We start from the raw sequence: 26856 nt of genomic DNA, 5'->3' as shown, positions 1-26856 counted from the left end.
GAGGAACACCCCCATAACAGGATATTACCACCTCAATGCTTTACTGTAGGTATGGTGTTATTTGGATGGTGAGCTGTATTGGATTTCCTCCAGACATATCGTTTTGATTTAAGTCTCATCTGACCATAACACCTTTTTTCATGTGGCCTCAGAATCTCCTAGGTGTATTATGGCAAAGCTGAGTCGTGACTGCATGTGGCCTTTCTTGAGGAGTGGCTTTTTACTTGCAACCCTCCCATACAAGCCACATTTGTGGAGAATGTGCGATATTGTTGTCACATACACACAATGACCACATTTATTGAAATGTATTGCAAATTTATCTATTCTTGATTTAGCCGCAGCATTTGGATCAAAATCAGATGTGTATTGTGTTGATAGTTTCAAGAATATTTGACCTGGTGGATTGTCTGGAATTTGGAAGCTAGAATTACAGGTTACTGGTTTAAAATCTAGCTTTGGTGTTTTGTCCCATATTGGTCCCCGAGGAGAATTGGCTTTAGCTACATTAAACCCAGTATTTGGTTGGTAGGTGTTTTGATTAAATGGATATGATGTAGTAGCATCTGCAGTGTCTTGTCCTGGAGACCAGTCATTGTTTGTTATTCTATATGATTCTCCTGGTATATTTCCGTGTGTGTAGGACTCATTATATGTTGTAAATCTATCTAGTGATGCCTCACTGTCAGCACCGTGGTTGTAATCAAATACTACTCTAGTTTGTGCATTATTTTAGTTGGTGCCTGTTCTTATGCTTGATTCTCCAGTAGGTCCATAATTGTATAGGCCCCTAATGTTGCTAGAAATATGCCATCAGGATACTTCATGTCAATGTTGTATGGTCTGTATCTATTTGCTTCAGTTAGTTGCTTGGTGGTGCTTCCACCAACTGTCCCTATGTTTGCCCCTGTGTCTATTTCAGCAGCAGTACCCAATGATATAGTTTGTTTTATTCTTGGTGGTGCTCCTATATGTCTTTGTGTTTGCCATGATCTTATTTGATTTACTGTTTTGCAACTACATTTTGTATTAGCGCTGCAGAATCTTTTGCCGCTCTACAAATAACCGATAATAATAATAATATTTACCCGAGTACCATTCATCCCCTGTTCTTAACATTTGTATAGGCATTGTGTTTTCTATTGTCATGAACATAAAGCATGTCCAGTCTGTAGCCACTACTTGCTTGGTGTTTACTGTCGCTGTTGTACCTTTTTGAAAGGTACCACTTTTGATGGTTCCATAGTATGCTGTGTAGTATGAGTATAGTGGTAGTTTCTGTGCTCTCCATGGTATGAACCCTAGGCCATTTAGTGAGAGACCGTTTGCTAAGAATGGTAATGTGTTGGTATCTTGGGCTATTTGCATTGTTTTAACTACTGGGAACTGCTGCCAGAGGGGAGCACGGGATACAGGTATGCTGCAAATATGATCCGCTCAGATAATGAGCCAGCGTTTTTGTTCCTGTGTGAAACAGTTGCCCAACAGTATAATAAGGAAAGACGGTTACGAGTAAGTTAGAAAAACAGGGAACACAAGAAGCTAATGATGTCACGGATGACGGACATTTTCAAATGGCAGCGGAGGCAAAAGTAAGTTAATTTACTTGCAAACGGAATATCTGTAAAAACTGGGATATATTTGTAACTTTATAGATCTAAGTTTAAAACTATTTTTGTGTTGACTGTCCCTTTAACTTCACTAACCTGCCAACATCATCAATCTATTTAATTCCTCTAGTTTGGTAAGAAAAGTTTATAGTTTACACAGAGTATATTAAAATAGATGTTCCAGTTTTGAGAATTAGAAGTGCACAATGCAGACTTCACAAGCCTAACCATGCTACATATCTGTCCTTAATTGTCCTTAGCAGAGATAAAGTACGGCAAAACAATGCAAAATTTTCTAACAATACTGGCAGCCTTGTCTTTTCCAGTAACAAGTCTGGATTGGCGCTGAAAATTTAAGGAAGTTTGTGTGTGTGTGTGGAGTTTGACCCTTTTAAAACAATTGCAACAAACAAATATTAATAATTATCTAGTATATTTCATGTCTGTAGAAAATTCCTGTAATTACTAGATGTTTATTGTCCAGTGGTCAACTAAAAAAAGTATATTGTATGAAAAATCTGACAAATGCAAAAGTAGGTCACAGCTTTAACTAAAGGGCTGACTGCTAGTTAGCTCATGCAAGAAGTACAAATAGCAGAACTGATTCTACCATGTTTCCTGATTCTAGACTACAATGGTGATTTTGAGATGTAATCAATTCTAGCTAAAATCACTTTGACATGCGGAATAACAATTTGTACGATGCTGTGACAGAAGATATGGAAAGTTCCTTCTTTAAAGTAACCTTACACTCTATAATTTGTTAGCGCATGCAATTTTGGTGTCAGTGAGTCTAGATAAGTATATATTTTAATTAAATAAAAGACAATATTGTTTGACTTAATACAAAGTATAAGAGGAGAAGGGGGCACTGCATACAGTCTGAGATTGGATAGGATACAAGTCTATCAAATTAGACATAGACCAACATTTGATAGATTAGTATGGGGGAAAAAAAGTTGTGCAAACAGTCAAGAAATGCTATTACAAAAAAGGATGAATAACTAGGTTTTTATTGGTGTGGAATAGCATTAAATTTGAAAAACATGCAACACGTTAAAAGGGACAGTCTAGTCAAAAATAAACTCTCATGATTCAGATAGGTCATGCAATTTTAAACAACTTTGAAATTTACTTTTAACATCCAATTTGCTTTGTTTCCTTGATATTCTTAGTCAATGAGCCTACCTAGATTTTTCTTTTAACAGATTTCTAAACTGTTGAACCGCCTCTTATCTCAGTGCATTTTGATGGTTTTCACAGTTAGACAGTGCTAGTTCACGTTTGTCATAGATAAACATTGTGCTCACTCCTGTGGAGTTATTTATGAGTCAGCAGTGATTGGATAAAATGCATGTCTGTCAAAAGAACTGAGATAAGGGGGCAGTCTGCAAATGGCTTAGATACAAGGTGATCACAGAGGTACAAATATTAATATAACAGTGTTTTTTATGCAAAACTGGGAAATGGCTAATAAAGATTATCTTTTTGAACAATAACATTTTTCAAGTAGACTGTCCCTTTAAAACTCCATATCTAAAAAGAAATCTTGTTTTCCCTCTAAATTGCAATGGACCCTTTTTAAGCTAAGAGTATAAGAAACCACATTCGCCCACTCTGAGATTACTTCTGTTCTCTTCCAATACCTAAGTATTAAACGCTTAGCGCAGTTTGACATTTAGTTTAAAGAGTGTTAATTTAAATCTGCAAGACATCCGGATATGACCATGCATGAGGATTGTTATAATATCACATTAGAGTGGGTATGTGAGTACCATTTTCATAGTGTCTGTCAATGAGGACCAATTTTTATTTTATTTTTTTTAATGATTTTACATTCCCACCAGCTATGTAGGAGGGAAACTTCCTCTCCAACACCTGTCTGAGCATGTCTGATAGATATGACACTATCTCCGTGGAGCAAGGTACAACCTTGTGTTAAGTTTGACATTGGTTTCTACCACTGTTGCGGAAATTGAGGATTTATGCATAGCAAGGAATATCTTATTCCAAGTCTTGCCCGGGATAGATGTATCCAAATTGTCTTCCCATTTAGTTACTTAGCATGGTATTTCTAAAATCCTTGGTAAACGTTAATAATTTATAGCAGATGGCTAGCATTCCACAGGTTGGAGAATTATTAAGGCTTAGATTCTCGAAGGACATTAAAAGTCTACCAATGTGCTTTTTATCTGGATGTGTTATAACGAAGTTCCTTACTTGAAAATATGATAACCGGTGATTGAATGGGAAGGGAAAATCTGCCTTGAGGGAATTTAAGTCCTTTAAACCCTTATCAAACAAAATAAGGTGGATTGGTATTTTGGTGAGTGAGCCATTAAGTTCTGTTGGAGTTGTTGATGATCCAAAGGGGAGAAGGATGTTGTTTAGTATAGGTATTAGGGGGGATGGGATACTGGAGATTTGTGCTTTCGACGTGATTGTTTTATGCCAAATTGATAGGGTCTCCTTGATTAGGAGATATTTCGATTAAAGGGCCATAATACCCAAATGTTTAAACACTTGAAAGTGATGCAGCATAGCTGTAAAAAGCTTACTAGAAAATATCTCCTGAACATCTCTATGTAAAAAAGATATTTTACCTCAAAAGTTCCTCAGTAGCCACCTCCCATTGTAAAGGATTTCTAAGCAGCATTTTAGTGTGTCTGTCCTGGGACAGCTGAAAGGATGAGCCTCGTGTACTCTCATATTATTTCACCAATCCGGTAAAAGAAGCTTACTATGAAATCTCATGAGATCACAGTAAGAGTTCATGACCTCAGTACTGCTGATGCTGATTGGCTGCTGTTCATTTCTTCATTTTTTTTTTAATTTTTACCTGCAGCTGGGAGCAGGCGAGTATAACTTTTTACACAGAACTAAATCTGCTGAGCTGAGGAGATTGTGAGGTAAAATATCTTCCTTTTTTACATAGAGAAGCTCAGGTGATATTTTCCTGTCAGCTTTTTACAGTTATACTGCATCAGTTTCAAGTGATTTAGCATATGAGTATTATGTCCCTTTAAGTAAGCTTCCTGTTATTGATCTAACCAGCACTTGCTGCTAGTTCCACGATACCAATGAATAATTCTCCCCAAGTGTGTTGCATAATAAAGTAACAAATATGTTGCACAACTTGGCTATTTATTCTTTTTGCTTTTTGTCTTACCATATGAATTAGTCTAGTATGCCCTGCAGACGTCTAATATATTTGGAAGGAACTAGTCATTATATCCTATTTTTATCTTAAACCCCTTTTTGTTTTGCTCTCTTCTCTTTTTGGTTGATCTCAACTCCTTAAGTCATCCTTACTACATGTGTTAATATTTTCTTTTCCATATGCTTGCTTGCCAATCCATCTTAATTTTTTTTTTTCTAACTAAACATGCTTAATCTGTCCTCTGTTACCACAGATCAAAATATACGTCTGTATGATTGTCGTCATGGTTCCTTTAAGAAGTTCAGGACAGTGAAGGCTCGCGACGTTGGTTGGAGTGTTCTGGATTTGGCATTTACCCCAGATGGTGGACATTTCCTTTACTCGAGCTGGTCTGACTACAGTTAGTATGCACATGTAGGGAGCATGTGCAAATAACACAACTTTGTATACAATATCCATCATTATGCCCATATGTGAGAACACGGTTTTCTTTTTCATTCTTACTGTAGCTGTCAGTAAACATTTAGGGCTAGATTACAAGTGGCGCTGTATTTTTATTTTTTTTTCTTCCGCAATCACAAAAAAACTCTGCTACAGTTAAACTTTTTGTGCTAGTCAAATTGCGCTCATATTAAAAGTAAAAAACTTATTTTGCGCAAGCGGTAACCTGAATAGCGCAAAAATCCTTACTTAACTTATGCATGTGTTTCCCCATAGTGGTGTTTTTTTTTTTTTTCCCTACTTTTTATTCTACACTGATTTCTAACACCTGAGATCTCGCAAACACGATCACGTTTTCACATTCCCCAGAAGTCATCACGCAACATATTTGCATTAGCAAATGTGAAATATTTACAGTAAATACCTAGTTAAAATCTTTATTAAATATGAATATTGCATATATATGTTTTAGAGATGGAGGAAGTTTTTTTTTTTTTTTTTTTTTTTTTTTTTTCCTGGGAATTTCTTTTAACTGGAATATTCCTGGGTCTCTTCGTTTTCCTTCTATTTGGAAGGCTCTGGTCTACTGCGCCTATCCAGTTGGCTCTTCCTGAGGTAGTTTTCCTCATCTGTCTCTAGGAGTTCTGTTGGTCGAGGGTTTCTCTTGCCGGCAGTGTACCCTCCCTTCGGGTTTCTGAGGGGTAACCAGGATAGATATTCTGGATCCCGTGTTAGTCTCTCTGGGTATCGGTGCCTCTTCCTGCTTCTTTTCCTTAGGAACTCGTGGCTGGAGATTCGTTATATGATCGCCGGGTCGTTACTTGGATTTTTTTAATCTCTCTTGTCTTTGGGGACATTGACAGTTGCTTCTGTGATGGGACTGTTCGCTCGGAGTAGGTTCAGGAATTCTGACTGTTCTGTTTGGGCATCAACCACGTCTCTTGTCTCCTGAAGGATCCTTACTTAGGTTGGGAGGCCTTGCAGTTGATTAGGGAACCTTCTCTTTGCGGGTGGTTGGTTCTTCTTTATGGGTCAGGTTGTTGTCCTCCCTTACCTCGTTTTCTAGTAGGTAGGGAGTTGGTCCACCCTGCTTTCTGAGGTTTTTTTTTTTTTTTTGTTTGTTTTTTTGTTTTTTCTTTTTTCTCTTGTTATTTTCTAGGAATGTCCTGGTGCAAGTTTGCTAGCTACTCAGTTGGCTAGTTACTATGGTTGGACGTTTTTAGTCTCACTGCCTATCCGACGGAAGCCTGCGGCTTTCGTTTGTGGTGTAAACGGATGTTACTATTCCTTTCCTGTTCTGCTCCCAGGTATTTATGACCTATGGGTGTTCAGTTTCTCTGTGCTAGTTAGCTGTCTATATGAAGGTAGTCTTATTCTACATTTTTGTCCCTTTGTCCTTCTAGAACTTTGGTTCTGGTTAAGGTTTTCCATTGGTTCCTTTTGGATCCATGTAGGAGGTGATCTGGAATTTATTTCCTTGCTCTCCTCTGTCGGTAGAATATTTTCTTTTACAAGATACGATGAGTCCACGGATTTCATCCTTACTTGTGGGATATCGCCTCCTGGTCAGCAGGAGGAGGTAAAGAGTACCACAGCAGAGCTGTATATATAGCTCCTCCCTTCCCTCCCACTCCAGTCATTCTCTTTGCCTGTGTTAGTGTAGGAAGAGGTAAAGTGAGGTGTTAGTTTAGATTCTTCAATCAAGAGTTTTTAATTTTTAAAATGGTACCAGTGTGTGCTATTTTATTTAGGGTGTAGCAGTATTCCTTGTCAGCCTCTAGAGTAGAGCTACAGGTGGCTTTAAAGCAATGGGAACTGGCGGGATTCACTTCACAGATCTACAGGAGGAGATGAAAAGGATCTCTTCATTGTGTGGGACAAGTCATGCTGTCGTTCAGCATTGAGGTATGTGCAGTCTTTAATTTCTGGGACACTAAGTAGCTCAGAACTGACTGGCCTTTATTTCTTATATAAGTAAGGGGTAATCGATTTACACTAATACTTATTTGCATGAGTGTATTACCATCATGGCTCTGTGACAGCCGTAATTACCGCGTGCTATTTATGCTATTAGCCGGTTGAATGGACAAACAGAAACAGAGTGTGAGGGCTTGACGCTGGGGATTGGTAGCTTGGAGTTATATACTCCGGTGTACTCTGCTCTACATTTGCCATAATCGGCAGTGCACTTGAGGGGACACTTTGATTTTTTTCACTTGTCCAGCATTAGTTTTTTCAACATGATTAATACTTACCTGGGTTGAGTTTGTTTACCGCCCACGAAAGGCGGGGCTTAGCGTTCGCGTGCTTAGCCGCGCATTTGTTATTCTGGATCAGGAAGTGACCCGATCGGCAGCATACTTTGAGACTCCGTTGTTTCCGAAGTTCGCTTGTTTCAGTAACCTCACAAGTGGTCTTGGGCACTCCGCAATCGAGGAGATTGTCGTTGTCACGTGGGGACAGGTAGGCGCCGCAGCAGAGCTGTGGCAAGTTGACAGACATTTCATCCGGGGTGCAAGTGTTTGATTTCTGTCCCTAAGACATTGCTCAATTTCAGAGAGTGTGATTTTCAAACAAACAGTAAAAATGCAGTTTCCTCTCTGTTTTTCAATTATACGAGTATTGAGCTGTAAAATTTAATTTTTTAAAGGCACAGTACATTCGTTTTTATAAGTTTTTTTTTTTTTTTTTTTTTTTTTTTTGTTAGTTATCAGTTATATTAGGCTGATTGCATGTTATTTATGTTTTGAATTCAATCACATAATTGTCAGTACCACGACCAATATTGCTTTTGCTTATGCTTGTCATGGATGACCTTCAACACAGTACATGTTCTATGTGTTTAAATGCCAATGTGGAACCCCCTGCTAAATTTTTGTCCCTCATGCACTGAGAGGGCATTACAGTTTAGAGAGCAGATTTTCTTTAATAAAAGTATATCTAAGGCGGATGTTTTTCCAGACTGATAAGACTCAGAATATACCGCAACTTTCTCCCCAAGTGTCACAGCCCTTAATGCCCGCTCAAGCGGCGCCAAGTTCCTCTGCAGCTTCTGCGGTTATGTCATCTACACTTTCTGAGGCGTTATCTGCCTTTCCCATACTTCAAGGCAAACGCAGTAGGAAGGATAACCACATGGTCCATACAACTTCTGATGCTTTAATGGCGATCTCAGATATACCCTCCTAGGGCTCTGAATTGGAGGGTACGGAGGTCCTATCCGAGGGTGAACTTTCTGACTCAGGAAGTGTCTTACCTCCGACGGATTCAGATGTGGTATCTTTCAGATTTAAGCTTGAACACCTCCGCCTGTTGCTAAGGGAGGTTTTGGTAACTCTGGACGACTGTGATTCAATAGTGGTTCCTCCAGAGAAATTGAGTAAGTTGGACAGATACTTGGAGGTCCCTTCTTATTCTGATGTTTTTCCAGTTCCTAAGAGGACTTTATTGCTAAGGAATTGGAGAGACCGGGTATTCCATTCTCCCCTTCTCCTGTTTTCAAGAAGATGTACCCTATAGCTGACGCCATTAGGAACTCTTGGCAGACGGTCCCTAAGGTGGAGGGAGCTATTTCCATCTTGGCTAAACGAACTACTATCCCTATTGAGGATAGTTGTGCCTTCAAAGACCCTTTGGATAAGAAATTGGAGGGTCTTCTTAAAAAGATCTATGTTCACCGGGGGTTGCTATTGCATCTGGCGACCTGCATTGTTACGACTGCGGCTGCTTATTGGTTTGATGCTTTGGAAGAATCTCTTAAAACTGAAACTTCTTTGGAAGAAATACAAGATAGGATTAAAGCTCTCAAATTAGCTAATTCATTTATTACTGATGCTTCTTTGCAGATTACCAAATTGGCGGCTAAGAGTTCAGGATTTTCCATTTTAGCACGCAAAGCCTTATGGTTGAAATCTTGGTCTGCGGATGTGTCATCTAAGTCTAAGCTTTTGGCCATTCCTTACAAGGGGGAAGACCCTGTTCGGGCCTGACTTGAAGGAAATTATTTCTGACATCACGGGAGGTAAGAGTCATTCCCTCCCTCAGGATAAGAAGTCCTAACAGAAGGGTGACAGAGTAATTTTTGTTCCTTTTGAAATTTCAAGGGAGTTCCCCCCCCCCCCCTTCCTCTTCCTCTAAACAGGATGGGAACTATTCACAAACCAAGCCCAATTGGAGACCCAACCAGTCTTGGGTAAACAATCCAAGAAGCCTACTGCTGTTTCCAAGTCAGCATGAAGGGTCGATCCGGGACCGGATCTAGTGGGGGCAGACTTTCTCTCTTCGTTCAGGATCCCTGGACACTAGAAATTGTATCTCGGGGATTTCAGTTGGAGTTCAGAAACTCTTCCCCCAGAGGAAGGTTTCTTCTTTCTCAATTATCTGCAGACCAGATAAAAAAGAGAGGCATTCTTACGTTGTGTAGGAGACCTCTCTTCCATGGGAGTAATATGTCCCGTTCCAATACAGGGACAGGGGTTTTATTCAAATCTCTTTGTAGTTCCCAAAAAAAGAGGGAACGTTCCGACCTATTTTAGACCTCCAAAAGTCTAAACAAGTTTCTCAGAGTTCCATCATGCAAGATGGAAACTATTCGTTCCATTGATCCAGGAGGGTCAATTTATAACTACCGTGGATTTAAAGGATGCATATCTTCATGTTCCTATCCACAGAGATCATTACAAGTTCCTGAGGTTTGCCTTCCTGTACAAACATTTTCAGTTTGTGGCTCTTCCTTTTGGTCTGGCCACGGCACCAAGAATTTTCACGAAGGTTCTGGGGTCTCTGCTGGCAGTTCTAAGACCGCAGGGCATTGCAGGGGCGCCTTATCTGGACAATATTCTGATCCAGGCGTCGTCATATCGGCTAGCAAAGTCTCATACCGACATTGTTCTATCCTTTCTGAGGACTCACGGGTGGAAGGTGAATCTGGAAAAGACTTCGCTAGTTCCTCAGACAAGGTGTTCCTTTCTTGGGAACTCTAATCGACTCTCTATCCATGAAGATCTTTTTGACGGAGGTCAGAAAGTTAAAGATTCTGCATACATGCCGAGCCCTTCAGACCAATCCTCGGCCGTCAGTGGCTCGGTGCATGGAGGTGATCGGATTGATGGTAGCGGCGATGGACATCATTCTGTTTGCTCGTTTTCATCTCAGACCTCTGCAACTGAGCATGCTAAGTCAGTGGAATGGAGATTATACAAATTTGTCTCCTCCAAATACATCTAGATCAGGAGACAAGGGACTCTCTTGTATGGTGGTTGTCGCTGGATCATCTTTCCAAGGGGACATGCTTCCGCAGACCCTCATGGGTGATAGTGGCAACGGATGCCATCCTGATAGGATGTGGAGCAGTCTGGAACTCCCTGAGGGCTCAGGGTGTATGGACTCGATCAGAGTCTCTGCTTCCCATCAATATCCTAGAGTTGAGAGCAATATTCAATGCGCTTCAGGCTTGGCCTCAGTTGGCTTCTGCCAAGTTCATCAGATTCCAGTCGGACAACATTACGACTGTAGCTTACATCCATCATCAGGGAGGAACAAGGAGTTCCTTAGCGATGACAGAAGTAGCCAAGATTATTCAGTGGGCGGAGGCTCACTCTTGTTATCTGTCGGCGATCCACATCCCAGGTGTGGAAAACTGGGAAGCGGATTTTCTAAGCAGGCAGACATTTCATCCGGGAGAATGGGAACTTCATCCGGAGGTATTTGCCAACCTAATTCTCAGATGGGGCAGGCCGAGTTTGATCTTCTGGCGTCTCGTCAGAATGCCAAGCTTTCGAGATACGGGTCCATGTCCAGGGATCCCCAGGCCAAGCTGATAGATGCCTTGGCAGTACCTTGGTCTTTCAGCCTAGCTTATGTGTTCCCTCCATTTGCTCTCCTTCCCCGGGTGATTGTTCGAGTCAAACAGGAGAGGGCTTCGGTGATTCTCATCGCTCCTGCGTGGCCTCGCAGGACTTTGTATGCCGATCTCGTGGTCATGTCTTCTCAACCACCATGGAAGCTTCCATTGAGGAAAGTCATTCTCATTCAGGGACCCTTCCATCATCCAAATCTAGTTTCTCTGCAGCTAACTGCTTGGTTTTGTTCATAGATACCTTAATTCAGGCACGTAAGCCTGTTACTAGAAAAATTTACCATAAGATATGGCGTAAATATCTTTATTGGTGCGAATCCAATGGCTACTCATGGAGTAGGGTTAGGATTCCCAGGATTTTATCTTTTCTCCAAGACGGATTGGAGAAAGGGTTGTCGGCTAGTTCCTTAAAGGGGCAGATTTCTGCTTTGTCTATTTTGTTACACAAGCGTCTGGCAGATGTTCCAGATGTTCAATCCTTTTGTCAGGCTCTGACTAGAATCAGGCCTGTGTTTAGAGCAATTGCTCCTCCTTGGAGTTTGAATTTATTTCTTAAAGTTCTTCAAGGGGTTCCGTTTGAACCTATGCATTCCATAGATATTAAGTTATTGTCTTGGAAAGTTTTTTTTATTTTTGGTTGCTATTTCTTTTGCTCGCAGAGTATCTGAGCTTTCAGCATTACAATGTGATTCTCCTTATCTTATTTTTTATTCAGATAAGGTGGTGTTACGTACCAAATCTGGTTTTCTTCCTAAGGTTGTTACAAATAAAAATATTAATCAGGAAATTGTTGTTCCTTCCTTGTGTCCTAATCCTTCTAAGTAGGGGTCAGAAAGCTACAGCTACCTCTCTCTCTCTCTCTCTCTCTCTCTCATTTTGGCTGAAGAGTATCATCCGTTTTGCATATGAGACTGCTGGACAGCAGCCTCCTGATCGAATTACGGCTCATTCCACTAGGGCTGTGGCTTCCTCATGGAGATTCAAAAATGATGCTTCTGTTGAACAGATTTGCAAAGCTGCAACTTGGTCTTCACACTTTTTCTAAATTTTACAAATTTGATACTTTTGCCTCGTCTGAGGCTGTTTTTGGGAGAGAGGTTCTTCAAGCAGTGGTGCCTTGCGTTTAGGTTCCCTGTCTTGTCCCTCCCTTTTCATCAGTGTACTATAGCTTTGGTATTGTATCCCACAAATAAGGATGAAATCTGTGGACTCATCGTATCTTGTAAAAGAAAAGGAAATTTATTCTTGCCTGATAAATTTGTTTTCTCTTGTAAGGTGTATCCAGTCCACGGATCATCCATTACTTGTGGGATATTCTCATTCCCAACAGGAAGTTGCAAGAGGACACCCACAGCAGAGCTGTAATATAGCTCCTCCCCTAACTGTCATACCCAGTCATTCTCTTGCAACTCTCAACAAGCTAGGATGTTGTAGGAGAGAGTGGTTAAATATAGTTAGTTTATTTTCTTCAATCAAAAGTTTGTTATTTTTAAATAGTACCGGAGTTGTGCTATTTTATCTCAGACAGTAAATAGAAGAAGAATCTGCCTGAGGTTTCTATGATCTTAGCAGGTTGTAACTAAAATCCATTGCTATTCTCACATATGTCTGAGGGGATTACACAGATGAGGTAACTTCAGCGAGAGAATGGCGTGCAGTTTATTCTGCTATCAGGTATGTGCAGTTATAATTTTTTCTAGAGATGGAAAACACTAGAAAATGCTGCTGATACCGGATTTATGTAAGTTAAGCCTGAATACAGTGATTTAATAACGACTGGTATCATGCTTACTCCCAGGGGTAATACCCTTATGATATTGCAATATAAACGTTTGCTAGCATGTTTAATCGTTTTTATATATGCATTGGTGATAAAACTTTATTGGGGCCTAGTTTTTTCCACATGGCTGGCTTAAATTTTGACTAGAAACAGTTTTACTGAGGCTTTCCACTGTTATAGTATAAAAGTTACAGTTGGTGCAGTTAAAATTACAAACTGTGACATCCAGCTTCCCTCAGGAGTCCCCTGTATGCTATAGGACATCTCTAAAGGGCTCAAAGGCTTTCCAAAGTCGTTTATTGGGGAAGGTAGGACCACAGCTTGCTGTGGCAGTTGGTTGTGACTGTTAAAAAAACAAAGCAATGCTCTGCTAGCCTATTACATACACTGTAAAAAGTTTGTTTGATTTACTGCATTTTTTCACTGTTTTTCAAATTCTGACAAAATTTGTTTCTCTTAAAGGCACAGTACCGTTTTTTATATTTGCTTGTTAACTTGATTTAAAGTGTTTTCCAAGCTTGCTCGTCTCATTGCTAGTCTGTATAAACATGTCTGACATAGAAGAAACTCTTTGTTCATTATGTTTAAAAGCCATGGTGGAACCCCCTCTTAGAATGTGTACCAAATGTACTGATTTCATTTTATGCAATAAAGATCATATTCTGTTTTTAAAAAAATTATCACCAGAGGAATCTGACGAGGGGAAAGTTATGCCGACTAACTCTCCCCACGTGTCAGACCCTTTGACTCCCGCCCAAGGGACTCACGCTCAAATGGCGCCAAGTACATCTAGGGCGCCCATAGCGTTTACTTTACAAGACATGGCGGCAGTCATGGATAATACACTGTCAGCGGTATTAGCCAGACTACCTGAACTTAGAGGTTAGCGAGATAGCTCTGGGGTGAGACAAAATGCAGAGCATACTGACGCTTTAAGAACCATGTCTGATACTGCCTCACAATATGCAGAAGCTGAGGAAGGAGAGCTTCAGTCAGTGGGTGATGTTGATGACTCAGGAAAAATACCTGATTCTAATATTTCTACATTTAAATTTAAGCTTGAACACCTCCGCGTGTTACTTAGGGAGATTTTAGCTGCTCTGAATGACTGTGATACCATTGCAGTGCCAGAGAAATTGTGTAGACTGGATAAATGCTTTGCAGTGCCGGTGTGTACTGATGTTTTTCCAATACCTAAAAGGTTTACAGAAATTATTAATAAGGAATGGGATAGACCAGGTTTGCCGTTCTCTTCCCCTCCTATTTTTAGAAAAATGTTTTCCAATAGACGCCACCACACGGGACTTATGGCAGACAGTCCCTAAGGTGGAGGGAGCAGTTTCTACTCTAGCGTACTACTATCCCTGTCGAGGACAGTTGTGCTTTTTTAGAGCCAATGGATAAAAAATTAGAAGGTTACCTTAAGAAAATATTTATTCAACAAGGTTTTATCCTACAGCCCATTGCATGCATTGCCCCTGTCACTGCTGCTGCGGCGTACTGGTTTGAGTCTCTGGAAGAGGCTTTACAGGTAGAGACTCCATTGGATGACATACTTGGCAAACTTAGAGCACTTAAGCTAGCCAATTAGTTTATTCAAATGAACAATGGCATCAGAAATAAAATAACGGCTAAGAATTCTGGTTTTGCTATACAGGCGCGCAGAGCGCTATATCTTAAATCATGGTCAGCTGACGTGACTTTAAAAGCTAAGCTACTTAACATTCCCTTGAAGGGGCAGACCCTATTCGGGCCTGGTTTGAAGGAGATTATTGCTGATATCACGGGAGGAAAAGGTTGTGCCCTTCCTCAGGACAGGTCCAAATCTATGGCCAAACAGTCTAATTTTCGTGCCTTTCGAAACTTCAAGGCAGGTGCGGCATCAACTTCCTCTAATAATAAACAAGAGGGAACTTTTGCTCAATCCAAGACGGTCTGGAGACCAAACCAGACCTGGAAAAAAGGTAAGCAGGTCAAAAAGCCTGCTGCTGCCTCTAAGACAGCATGAAGGAACGACCCCCTATCCGGTAACGTATCTAGTAGGGGACAGACTTTCACTCTTCGCCCAGGCGTGGGCAAGAGATGTTCAGGATCCCTGGGCGTTGGAAATTATATCCCAGGGATATCTTCTGGACTTCAAAGAGTGAGGCATTCTTACACTGTGTACGAGACCTCCTAGTTATGGGAGTGATCCATCCAGTTCCAAAGGAGGAACAGGAACAGGGTTTTTACTCAAATCTGTTTGTGGTTCCCAAAAAAGAGGGAACCTTCAGACCGATTTTGGATCTAAAGATCTTAAACAAATTCTTCAAAGTTCCGTCGTTCAAGATGGAAACTATTCGTACCATCCTACCACTGATCCAGGAGGGTCAATATATGACTACAGTGGATCTAAAGGATGCTTATCTTCACATTCCGATACACAAAGATCATCATCGGTTTCTCAGGTTTGCCTTTCAAGACAGGCATTACCAGTTGTAGCTCTTCCCTTTGGATTAGCTACAGCCCTAAGAATCTTTACAAAGGTTCTAGGGTCGCTTTTGGCGGTCCTAAGGCCGCGGGGCATAGCAGTAGCCCCTTATTTAAACGACATCCTGATACAGGCGTCAAACTTCCAAATTGTCAAGTCTCATATAAACGTAGTACTGGCATTTCTGAGGTTGCATGGGTGGAAAGTGAACGAGGAAAAGTGTTCTCTATCCCCACTCACAAGAGTTTCCTTTCTAGGGACTCTGATAGATTCTGTAGAAATGAAAATTTACCTTGACGGAGTCCAGGTTATCAAAGCTTCTAAATTCCTGTCGGGTTCTTCATTCCATTCCGCGCCCTTTGGTGGCTCAGTGTATGGAAGTAATCGGCTTAATGGTAGCGGCAATGGACATTGTGCCGTTTGCACACTTACATCTCAGACCGCTGCAACTATGCAGGCTCAGTCAGTGGAGCGGGGATTACACAGATTTGGCCCCTCAACTGAATCTGGACCAGGGATCCTGGTGGCTATCTTGGGTCCATCTGTCCAAAGGTATGACCTTCGCAGGCCAGATTGGACTATTGTAACAACAAATGCCAGCCTTCTAGGTTGGGGTGCAGTCTGGAACTCCCTGAAGGCTCAGGGATCGTGGACTCAGGAGTCTCTCCTTCCAATAAATATTCTGGAACTAAGAGCGATATTCAAGGCTCTTCAGGTTTGGCCTCAGTTAGCAACTCTGAGGTACATCAGATTTCAGTCGGTCAACATCACGACTGTAGCTTACATCAACCATTGAGGGGGAACAAAAAGTTCCCTAGAGATGTTAGAAGTTTCAAAAATAATTCACTGGGCAGAGATTCACTCTTGCCACCTATCAGCTATCCATATCCCAGGTGTAGAGCACTGGGAGGCGGATTTTCTAAGTCGTCAGACTTTTCATCCGGGAGAGTGGGAACTCCATACGGAGGTATTTGTACAACTGATTCTCCGTTGGGGCAAACCAGAACTGGATCTCATGGCGTCTCGCCAGAATGCCAAGCTTCCGTGTTACGGATCCAGGTCCAGGGATCCCAAGGCGACACTGATAGATACTCTAGCAGCGCCCTGGACTTTCAACCTGGCTTATGTGTTTCCACCGTTTCCTCTGCTCCCTCGACTGATTGCCAAGATCAAGCAGGAGAGAGCATTGGTGATTCTGATAGCACCTGCGTGGCCACGCAGGACCTGGTATGCAGATCTAGTGGACATGTCATCCTTTCCACCATGGTCTCTGCCTCTGAGACAGGACCTTCTACTTCAGGGTCCTTTCAACCATCCAAATCTAATTTCTCTGAGGCTGACTGCCTGCAGATTGAATGCTTGATATTATCAAAGCGTGGCTTCTCCGAGTCAGTTATTGATACCTTAATACAGGCACGAAAGCCTGTCACCAGGAAAATTTACCATAAGGTATGGCGTAGATATCTTTATTGGTGTGAATCCAAGGGTTACTCATGGAGTAAGGTCAGGATTCCTAGGATTTTATCTTTTCTCCAAAAAGGTTTGGAAAAAGGATTGTCAGCTAGTTTCTTAAAGGGACAGATTTTTGCTCTGTCGTTTCTTTTGCACTAGCGTCTGGCAGATGTTCCAGACGTTCAGGCATTTTGTCAGGCTTTAGTTTGAATCAAGCCTGTGTTTAAACCTGTTGCTCTTCATTCCATAGATATCAAACTTTTATCTTGGAAAGTTCTTTTTTTTTTTTTTTTTGGTAGCTATTTCCTCGGCTCGTAGAGTCTCTGAGCTATCTGCCTTACAATGTGATTCTCCTTATCTGATTTTTCATACAGATAAGGTAGTCCTGCGTACCAAACCTGGGTTCTTACCTAAGGTGGTATCTAACAAGAATATCAATCAAGAGATTGTGGTTCCATCCTTGTGTTACACAATCTGGACGTGGTCTGTGCTTTAAAGTTTTACTTACAAACTACTAAAGATTTTCGTCAAACATCTGCTTTGTTGTCTACTCTGGACAGAGGAGAGGTCAAAAGGCTTTGGCAACCTCTTTTTCTTTTTGGCTAAGAAGCTTAATCCGCTTAGCCTATGAGACTGCTGGACAGCAGCCTCCTGAAAGGATTACAGCTCATTCCACTAGTGCTGTGGCTTCCACTTGGGCCTTTAAAAATGAGGCTTCTGTTGAACAGATTTGCAAGGCGGCGACTTGGTCTTCGCTTCATACTTTTTCAAAATTTTACAAATTTGATACTTTTGCTTCTTCGGAGGCTATATTTGGGAGACAGGTTTTACAGGCAGTGGTTCCTGCCTTGTCCCTCCCTTCATCCGTGTACTTTAGCTTTGGTATTGGTATCCCACAAGTAATGGATAATCCGTGGACTGGATACACCTTACAAGAGAAAACACAATTTATGCTTACCTGATAAATTTATTTCTCTTGTGGTGTATCCAGTCCACGGCCCGCCCTGTCATTTTAAGGCAGGTAATTTTTAAATTTAAACTACAGTAACCACTACACCCTATGGTTCCTCCTTTCTCGGCTTGTTTTCGGTCGAATGACTGGCTATGACAGTTAGGGGAGGAGCTATATTACAGCTCTGCTGTGGGTGTCCTCTTGCAACTTCCTGTTGGGAATGAGAATATCCCACAAGTAATGGATGATCCGTGGACTGGATACACCACAAGAGAAATAAATTTATCAGGTAAGCATAAATTGTGTTTCTTTTACGATACGATGAGTCCACGGCCCACCCTGTTTTTATATGACAGGTCTTTAATTTTGTTAAACTTCAGTCACCTCTGCACCTTGGCTTTTCCTTTCTCTTCCTAACTTCGGTCGAATGACTTGGGAGGGAAGGGAGGAGCTATATATACAGCTCTGCTGTGGTGCTCTTTGCCTCCTTCTGCTGACCAGGAGGTGATCTCCCACAAGTAAGGATGAAATCCTTGGACTCATCGTATCGTAAAAGAAACAAATTTATCAGGTAAGAATAAATTTCCTTTTTCTAGGGGATTTTGTCCTCTTGCAGCCTGGTAGCCGCTCTTCTTGAGTTATGCTAGGGGCTTCTCTTTCTGTTTTGTCCCTGATTCTTCAGGGATTGTTTATGGAGGTTCTTTCGGGCCTTATCTGATTCTTCTCTTCTTTCAGTTTGGGAGAATGTGGTGTGGGAGTTTGTTTGTTGCTTCCCTTGACATTGTTCATGAAGTGGTTTTTTTCATTGTGTGTTTTAGGGTTGCAACTAACGATTATTTTCATAATCGATTAATCGGCCGATTATTTTTTCGATTAATCGGATAAAAAAATAATCAATAATTGTTTCCTATATTTTAAATAAAATCCACATACTGAGTGTTACAAATATAAACTTCAGACTAAAACTTTACATTAACACAACTGTTTGTCCAATTTTTAAGCAGCAGAGAACAGTTTTATAATTAAACAAAACAAGTTTGAAAAAGAGGTAGAGCTAGAAAGAGACTATCACTGTTAATAACATTCTGTTATTCACTCTTTCAGAAACTTTGCATTGAAATGCAAAAATCTCAACATGTCCACATGCTTCTGGCTAAGGTTGGTTCTCTGTTTGCAGCTATATTTCCTGCAGCAGAGAAAAGGCACTAAGATGGTGTTGAGGCTGTTGAGATGTATAAGTAGGGTTTTGCCAATTTCACCAAAGTGGGATATTTATCTTTGTTAGCTCTTCACCAATGCAAAGGGGTTTTCACCTTGGCAAGGGGCCTCTCAAAGTAACCCTTGACTTCATTCTTACATAAAAAATATCTTGAATATCTATAAGCAATGGTAAATAACCAGCTATAATATTAGGGGGAAATATCTAGTCCGCTCTAAAAATAACAGATATATACATATAGGTTGAATCTGGTACATATTATCACAATATATTAAAAATATAAAAAAACAATAAAAAACAAATCAAACGCGCTAAGGACTGTATATCAATAACAGGACAAAGCCTTACACATTTATTTATACAGTACATATAATCAGCAATAACAAGCAATATGCTAATAATTGTGCAAACAGATAATAGTGCACATCAATTTAAATAACTCCCATCAATCTAGGGCTAGGTGTAAATAACAAGCTCAGCACTATATCATGAAAAGCATAATTCCAAATCACCTGATCTAATATAAACAATCCAAATGATGACTTTTATATCTGGGTTGCACATAAGCCAGGGGTAGTTGTAAAAGTATACTGTCCTGAAAAAGTGAAAAGTAAACGTCTGTAGATGTCCTTTAGGCTAAGGGCACAACCAAAAAAACACAATACCATGTGCAGGAGATCATTGGAGTGAAGCAGCTGGTGTTGTGCACAGACCAACTAATTGCAAACCAACTAATCGATTATGAGATTCGTTGACAACTATTTTAATAATCGATTATTATCGATTATGACGATTAGTTGTTGCAGCTCTAGTGTGTTTCTAGAGAGTGGGATTTTGTCTCCTCAGAGGCTTTTGTGATCTCTTACTGGGGACTTTATGGTTCTAAATTGATGGGTAGTTACCTTGTCCTCTTCCATATTTTGTTCTTCCTGCTTCTGTTGAAGTAGTTTATTGGGTATCCGGGTTGTATCAGGCTGTGGTGCCTTCAAAATGGGCTGCCTCTTTGTTCCCGCACGTTTGCATTCAGTGTCCTCTATAAGCTTGGGTATTGATTTCCCAAAAGTAATAAATGCGCCTGTGGAGTCACTCCGTTTTTAAGAAGAAAATCTTAAATTATGCTTACCTGATCATTTTCTTTTCTTCTGAACGGGGAGAGTCCAAAGCTCCCTGCCTGTTTTTTTTTCTGTGGGCGGCCTTAAATTCTTTTTTTTATTCGTCGTTCTGGCACTTTTTTTTTTTCACCCTAATATTTCTCCTGCTGTTCCCTTGGCAGAATGACTGGGGGATGAGGGGAGTGTGGGAGGTATTTAAGCCTTTGGCTGTGGCGTCTTTGCCTCCTCCTGGTGGCCAAGTTCTGTATTCCCAAAAGTAATGAATGTAGCTGTGGACTTTCCCCATTAAGAAGAAAAAGAGAAAATTATCAGGTAAGCATAATTTAAGGGTTTTTTTTAAGCATCCGATGTAGAGAGAGCTACACTACAGAAAAGTGGGGGTTTTTTATTTAGAAAAAAAGCATTTTTGGGGGGGCAAACTGGATACTGGCAGACAGCTGCTAGTACCCAAGATGGCGGCAAATAGGTAGGGGGGGAGGGTTAGAGAGCTGTATGGTGGGGGGATCAGGGAGGTGGGGGGCTAAGTGGGGATCCAACACTGCATTTTATTTTAGTACTGGCAGACTTTCTGCCAGTACTTTAAAATGGTGGTGACAATTGTGAGGTGGAGGAGGGAAGAGAACTGTTTGGGAGGTGTCAGGTGGAAGGCTGATTTCTACACTAAAGCTAAAATTAACCCTACATGCTACCTAATTAACCCTTTAACTGCTAGGCATAATACAAGTGTGGTGCTTAGCGGCCTTCTAATTACCAAAAAGCAATGCCAAAGCCATATATATCTGCTATTTCTAAACAAAGGGGACCCCAGAGAAGGATTTACAACCATTTGTGCCATAATTGCACAAGCTGTTTGTAAATAATTTCAGTGAGAAACCTAAAGTTTGTGAAAAATATATATATTTTTCTTCTGTTATGTGTGATCAGTCCACGGGTCATCATTACTTCTGGGATATAACTCCTCCCCAACAGGAAATGCAAGAGGATTCACCCAGCAGAGCTGATATAGCTCCTCCCCTCTACGTCAGTCCCAGTCATTCTCTTGCACCCAACGACTAGATAGGATGTGTGAGAGGACTTTGGTGATTATACTTAGTTTTTATGACTTCAATCAAAAGTTTGTTATTTTATAATAGCACCGGAGCGTGTTATTACTTCTCTGGCAGACTTTGAGGAAGAATCTACCAGAGTTTTTACTATGATTTTAACCGGAGTAGTTAAGATCATATTGCTGTTCTCGGCCATCTGAGGGAGGTAAAAGCTTCAGATCAGGGGACAGGGGCAGATGAATCTGCATTGAGGTATGTAGCAGTTTTTTATTTTCTGAATGGAATTGATGAGAAAATCCTGCTATACCGTTATAATGACATGTATGTATACACTTCAGTATTCTGGGAATGGTACTTCACCGGAACTACTTTGTTAAAGGTCACTAATCCTTTTAATAAGTTTTATATCATGTTAAACGCTTTTGCTGGAATGTAGAATCGTTTACACTGTTGAGGTACTGAGTAAATAAATGTTTGGGCTTTATTTTCCACTTGGCAGTAGTTTATTTTGAATTGTGACAGTTTCGTTTCTCTTCACTGCTGTGTGTGAGAGGGAGGGGCCGTTTTTTGGCGCTCTTTGCTACGCATCAACAATTTCCAGTCAGCTATTATTTTTCCTGCATGATCCGGTTCATCTCTGACAGATAGGGTTCTACTCAAACCTGTTTGTGGTTCCCAAAAAAGAGGGAACCTTCAGACCAATCCTAGATTTAAAGATTCTAAACAAATTCCTAAGAGTTCCATCGTTCAAAATGGAAACTATTCGGACAATCTTGCCCATGATCCAAAAGGGTCAGTACATGACCACAGTGGATTTAAAAGATGCTTACCTTCACATACCGATCCACAAAGATCATCACCGGTATCTACGGTTTGCCTTCCTAGACAGGCACTACCAGTTTGTAGCTCTTCCATTCGGATTGGCTACGGCCCCAAGAATCTTCACAAAGATTCTAGGTGCCCTCCTGGCGGTACTAAGACCGCGAGGGATTTCGGTAGCTCCGTATCTAGACGACATTCTAATACAGGCTTCAAGCTTTCAAACTGCCAAGTCTCATACAGAGTTAGTTCTGGCATTTCTAAGGTCGCATGGATGGAAAGTGAACGAAAAGAAGAGTTCTCTTTTTCCTCTCACAAGAGTTCCATTCTTGGGGACTCTTATAGATTCTGTAGAAATGAAGATTTACCTGACAGAGGACAGGTTAACAAAACTTCAAGATGCATGCCGTGTCCTTCATTCCATTCAACACCCGTCAGTAGCGCAATGCATGGAGGTGATCGGCTTAATGGTAGCGGCAATGGACATAGTACCTTTTGCACGCCTACACCTCAGACCGCTGCAATTATGCATGCTAAGTCAGTGGAATGGGGATTACTCAGATTTGTCCCCTACTCTGAATCTGAATCAAGAGACCAGAAATTCTCTTCTATGGTGGCTTCATCGGCCACACCTGTCCAGGGGGATGCCATTCAGCAGGCCAAACTGGACAATTGTAACAACAGACGCCAGCCTACTAGGTTGGGGCGCTGTCTGGAATTCTCTGAAGGCTCAGGGATTATGGAATCAGGAGGAGAGTCTCCTTCCAATAAACATTCTGGAATTGAGAGCAGTTCTCAATGCCCTTCTGGCTTGGCCCCAATTAACAACTCGGGGGTTCATCAGGTTTCAGTCGGACAATATCACGACTGTAGCTTACATCAACCATCAGGGAGGGACAAAAAGCTCCCTAGCAATGATGGAAGTATCAAAGATAATTCGATGGGCAGAGTCTCACTCTTGCCACCTGTCAGCAATCCACATCCCGGGAGTGGAGAACTGGGAGGCGGATTTCTTGAGTCGCCAGACTTTTCATCCGGGGGAGTGGGAACTTCATCCGGAGGTCTTTGCCCAAATACTTCGAAGTTGGGGCAAACCAGAGATAGATCTCATGGCGTCTCGCCAGAACGCCAAACTTCCTCACTACGGGTCCAGATCCAGGGATCCGGGAGCGGTTCTGATAGATGCTTTGACAGCACCTTGGAACTTCGGGATGGCTTATGTGTTTCCACCCTTCCCGCTGCTTCCTCGATTGATTGCCAAAATCAAACAGGAGAGAGCATCAGTGATTCTAATAGCACCTGCATGGCCACGCAGGACTTGGTATGCAGATCTAGTGGACATGTCATCCTGTCCACCTTGGTCTCTACCTCTAAGACAGGACCTTCTGATACAGGGTCCGTTCAAACATCAAAATCTAACTTCTCTGAAACTGACTGCTTGGAAATTGAACGCTTGATTTTATCAAAACGTGGTTTTTCTGAGTCGGTTATTGATACCCTGATACAGGCTAGGAAGCCTGTTACCAGAAAGATTTACCATAAAATATGGCGTAAATACCTATACTGGTGTGAATCCAAACGTTACTCCTGGAGTAAGGTTAGGATCTCTAGGATATTGTCCTTTCTACAAGAGGGCTTAGAAAAGGGTTTATCGGCTAGTTCATTAAAGGGACAGATTTCAGCTCTGTCCATCTTGTTACACAGGCGTCTGTCAGAAAATCCAGACGTCCAGGCTTTTTGTCAGGCTTTAGCTAGGATCAAGCCTGTGTTTAAAGCTGTTGCTCCACCATGGAGTTTAAACTTAGTTCTTAACGTTTTACAGGGTGTTCCGTTTGAACCCCTTCATTCCATTGATATAAAATTGTTATCTTGGAAAGTTCTGTTTTAATGGCTATTTCCTCGGCTCGAAGAGTCTCTGAGTTATCAGCATTACATTGTGATTCTCCTTATCTGATTTTTCACTCAGACAAGGTAGTTCTGCGTACTAAACCTGGGTTCTTACCTAAGGTAGTTACTAACAGGAATATCAATCAAGAGATTGTTGTTCCATCCTTGTGTCCAAATCCTTCTTCAAAGAAGGAACGTCTTCTACACAATCTGGATGTAGTTCGTGCCCTCAAGTTCTACTTGCAGGCAACTAAAGAGTTTCGTCAAACTTCTTCCCTGTTTGTCGTTTATTCTGGACAGAGGAGAGGTCAAAAAGCTTCTGCTACCTCTCTCTCTTTTTGGCTTCGTAACATAATACGTTTAGCCTATGAGACTGCTGGACAGCAGCCTCCTGAAAGAATTACAGCTCATTCCACTAGAGCTGTGGCTTCCACTTGGGCCTTTAAGAATGAGGCCTCTGTTGAACAGATTTGCAAGGCTGCAACTTGGTCTTCGCTTCATACTTTTTCCAAATTTTACAAATTTGACACTTTTGCTTCTTCGGAGGCTATTTTTGGGAGAAAGGTTCTTCAGGCAGTGGTTCCTTCTGTATAATGAGCCTGCCTATCCCTCCCGTCATCCGTGTACTTTTGCTTTGGTATTGGTATCCCAGAAGTAATGATGACCCGTGGACTGATCACACATAACAGAAGAAAACATAATTTATGCTTACCTGATAAATTCCTTTCTTCTGTTGTGTGATCAGTCCACGGCCCGCCCTGTTTTTAAGGCAGGTAAATATCTTTTAAATTATACTCCAGTCACCACTTCACCCTTGGTTACTCCTTTCTCGTTGATTCTTGGTCGAATGACTGGGACTGACGTAGAGGGGAGGAGCTATATCAGCTCTGCTGGGTGAATCCTCTTGCATTTCCTGTTGGGGAGGAGTTATATCCCAGAAGTAATGATGACCCGTGGACTGATCACACAACAGAAGAAAGGAATTTATCAGGTAAGCATAAATTATGTTTTTTATCGTATTTGGTGGTGAAATGGTGGCATGAAATATACTTTCACCTAGATTACGAGTTTTGCGTTAGAGGCTGTGCGGTGCTAACACTAACCCCCTGAAGATCGACTTAACGGAAGAAGTCTTCATCCAAGCTGGGACGAAGTCCTCAATGAAGCCGAGAGAAGTCTTCATCCAAGCTGGGAGAAGTGGTCCTCCAGACGGGCAGAAGTCTTCAACCAAGCCGGGCGAAGTGGTCCTCCAGGCGGGCAGAAGTCTTCATCCAGACGGCATCTTCTATCTTCATCCATCCGGCGCGGAGCGGGTCCATCTTAAAGACATCCGACTCACTAAAGCTGAATGAAGGTTCCTTTAAGTGACGTCATCCAAGATGGTGTCCCTTAGATTCCGATTGCCTGATAGAATTCTATCAGCCAATCGGAATTAAGGTAGAAAAAATCCTATTGGCTAACTGCCCTTTTAAGAGCAATGCTCATCCAAATGCCCTTTTCATGGCAATGGGGAGCTTAGGTTTCTCTTGTTAAGTGTATCCAGTCCACGGATCATCCATTACTTATGGGATATATTCTCCTTCCCAACAGGAAGCTGCAAGAGTCCACCCACAGCAAAGCTGCTATATAGCTCCTCCCCTAACTGCCATTACCAGTCATTCTCTTGCAAGTCTCAACATAGATAGGAGGTCGTGAGAGTCTGTGGTTTTTTATACTTAGTTTATTTCTTCAATCAAAAGTTTATTTTTAAATGGCACCGGAGTGTACTGTTTATCTCAGGCAGTATTTGGAAGAAGAATCTGCCTGCGTTTTTTCTATGATCTTAGCAGACGTAACTAAGATCCAGTTGCTGTTCTCACACATTCTGAGGAGTAAGGTACTTCAGAGGGGGAATGGCGTGCAGGTTTTCCTGCAAATAAGGTATGTGCAGTAAAATATTTTTCTAAGGAATGGAATTGACTAAGAAAATACTGCTGATACCGAAGTAATGTAAGTACAGCCTTTAAATGCAGTGAAAGCGACTGGTACCAGGCTGATTGATAGAGATATATGCTAAGGTATGTGCAGTAATATATTTTTCTAAGGAATGGAATTGACTAAGAAAATACTGCTGATACCGAAGTAATGTAAGTAAAGCCTTAAATGCAGTGATAGCGACTGGATCAGGCTTATTAATAGACATACATACTCTTATAAGAATGTGTTTTAAAATGTTTGCTGGCATGTTTAATCGTTTTTTAACATATGTTTGGTGATAAAACTTATTGGGGCCTAATTTTTCCACATGGCTGGCTTAAATTTTGCATAGAAACAGTTATAGGGAAGGTAATCCACAGCTCAGCTGTGGCAGTTTTGTTGTGTCTGTTTAAAAAAAATGTCGTTTTTTTTTTTTTATCTGTTTTTTGCATTAAGGGGTTAATCATCCATTTGCAAGTGGGTGCAATGCTCTGTTAACTTATTACATGTACTGTAAAAATTTTGTTTGATTTACTGCCTTTTTTCACTGTTTTTCAAATTTTGACAAAATTTGTTTCTCTTAAAGGCACAGTAACGTTTGTTATATTTGCTTGTTAACTTGATTTAAAGTGTTTTCCAAGCTTACTAGTCTCTTTATTAGTTCTAACATGTCTAACATAGAGGAGGCTCTGTGTTTATTATGTTTAAAGCCATGGTGGAACCCCATTTTAGAATGTGTACCAGATGTACTGATTTCATGTTAAACAATAAAGATCATTTTTTGTATTTAAAAACATTATCACCAGAGGATTCTGTCGAGGGGGAAGTTATGCCGACTAACTCTCCCCACGTGTCAGACCCTTTGACTCCCGCTTTAGGGACTCACGCTCAAATGGCGCCAAGTACATCAAGGGCACCCATAGCGTTTATTTTACCAGAGGATTCTGTCGAGGGGGAAGTTATGCCGACTAACTCTCCCCACGTGTCAGACCCTTTGACTCCCGCTCCAGGGACTCACGCTCAAATGGCGCCAAGTATATCAATGGCGCCCATAGCGTTTATTTTACAAGACATGGCAAAGGTTGTGTATAATAC

The 26856-nt window shown here is 41.2% G+C and overlaps 1 protein-coding gene across 1 annotated transcript in view; it reads left to right on the top strand.

Moving 5' to 3' along the window:
• LOC128644513 (DDB1- and CUL4-associated factor 11-like) overlaps positions 1-26856 on the top strand; it is a gene marked incomplete at its 3' end in the record, with an annotated part of 165635 nt that overhangs the window by 31744 nt on the left and 107035 nt on the right. Inside the window, exon 7 of the mRNA XM_053697097.1 lies at positions 5024-5170. Within this exon, the coding sequence (XP_053553072.1) occupies positions 5024-5170 (147 nt within the window). The remainder of the gene's footprint in view (positions 1-5023; positions 5171-26856) is intronic.

This window comes from Bombina bombina, unplaced genomic scaffold (assembly GCF_027579735.1).
Source record: "Bombina bombina isolate aBomBom1 unplaced genomic scaffold, aBomBom1.pri scaffold_798, whole genome shotgun sequence".
NCBI classification, from domain to species: domain Eukaryota; kingdom Metazoa; phylum Chordata; class Amphibia; order Anura; family Bombinatoridae; genus Bombina; species Bombina bombina.
This window is presented reverse-complemented; position numbering and strand designations above follow the sequence as displayed.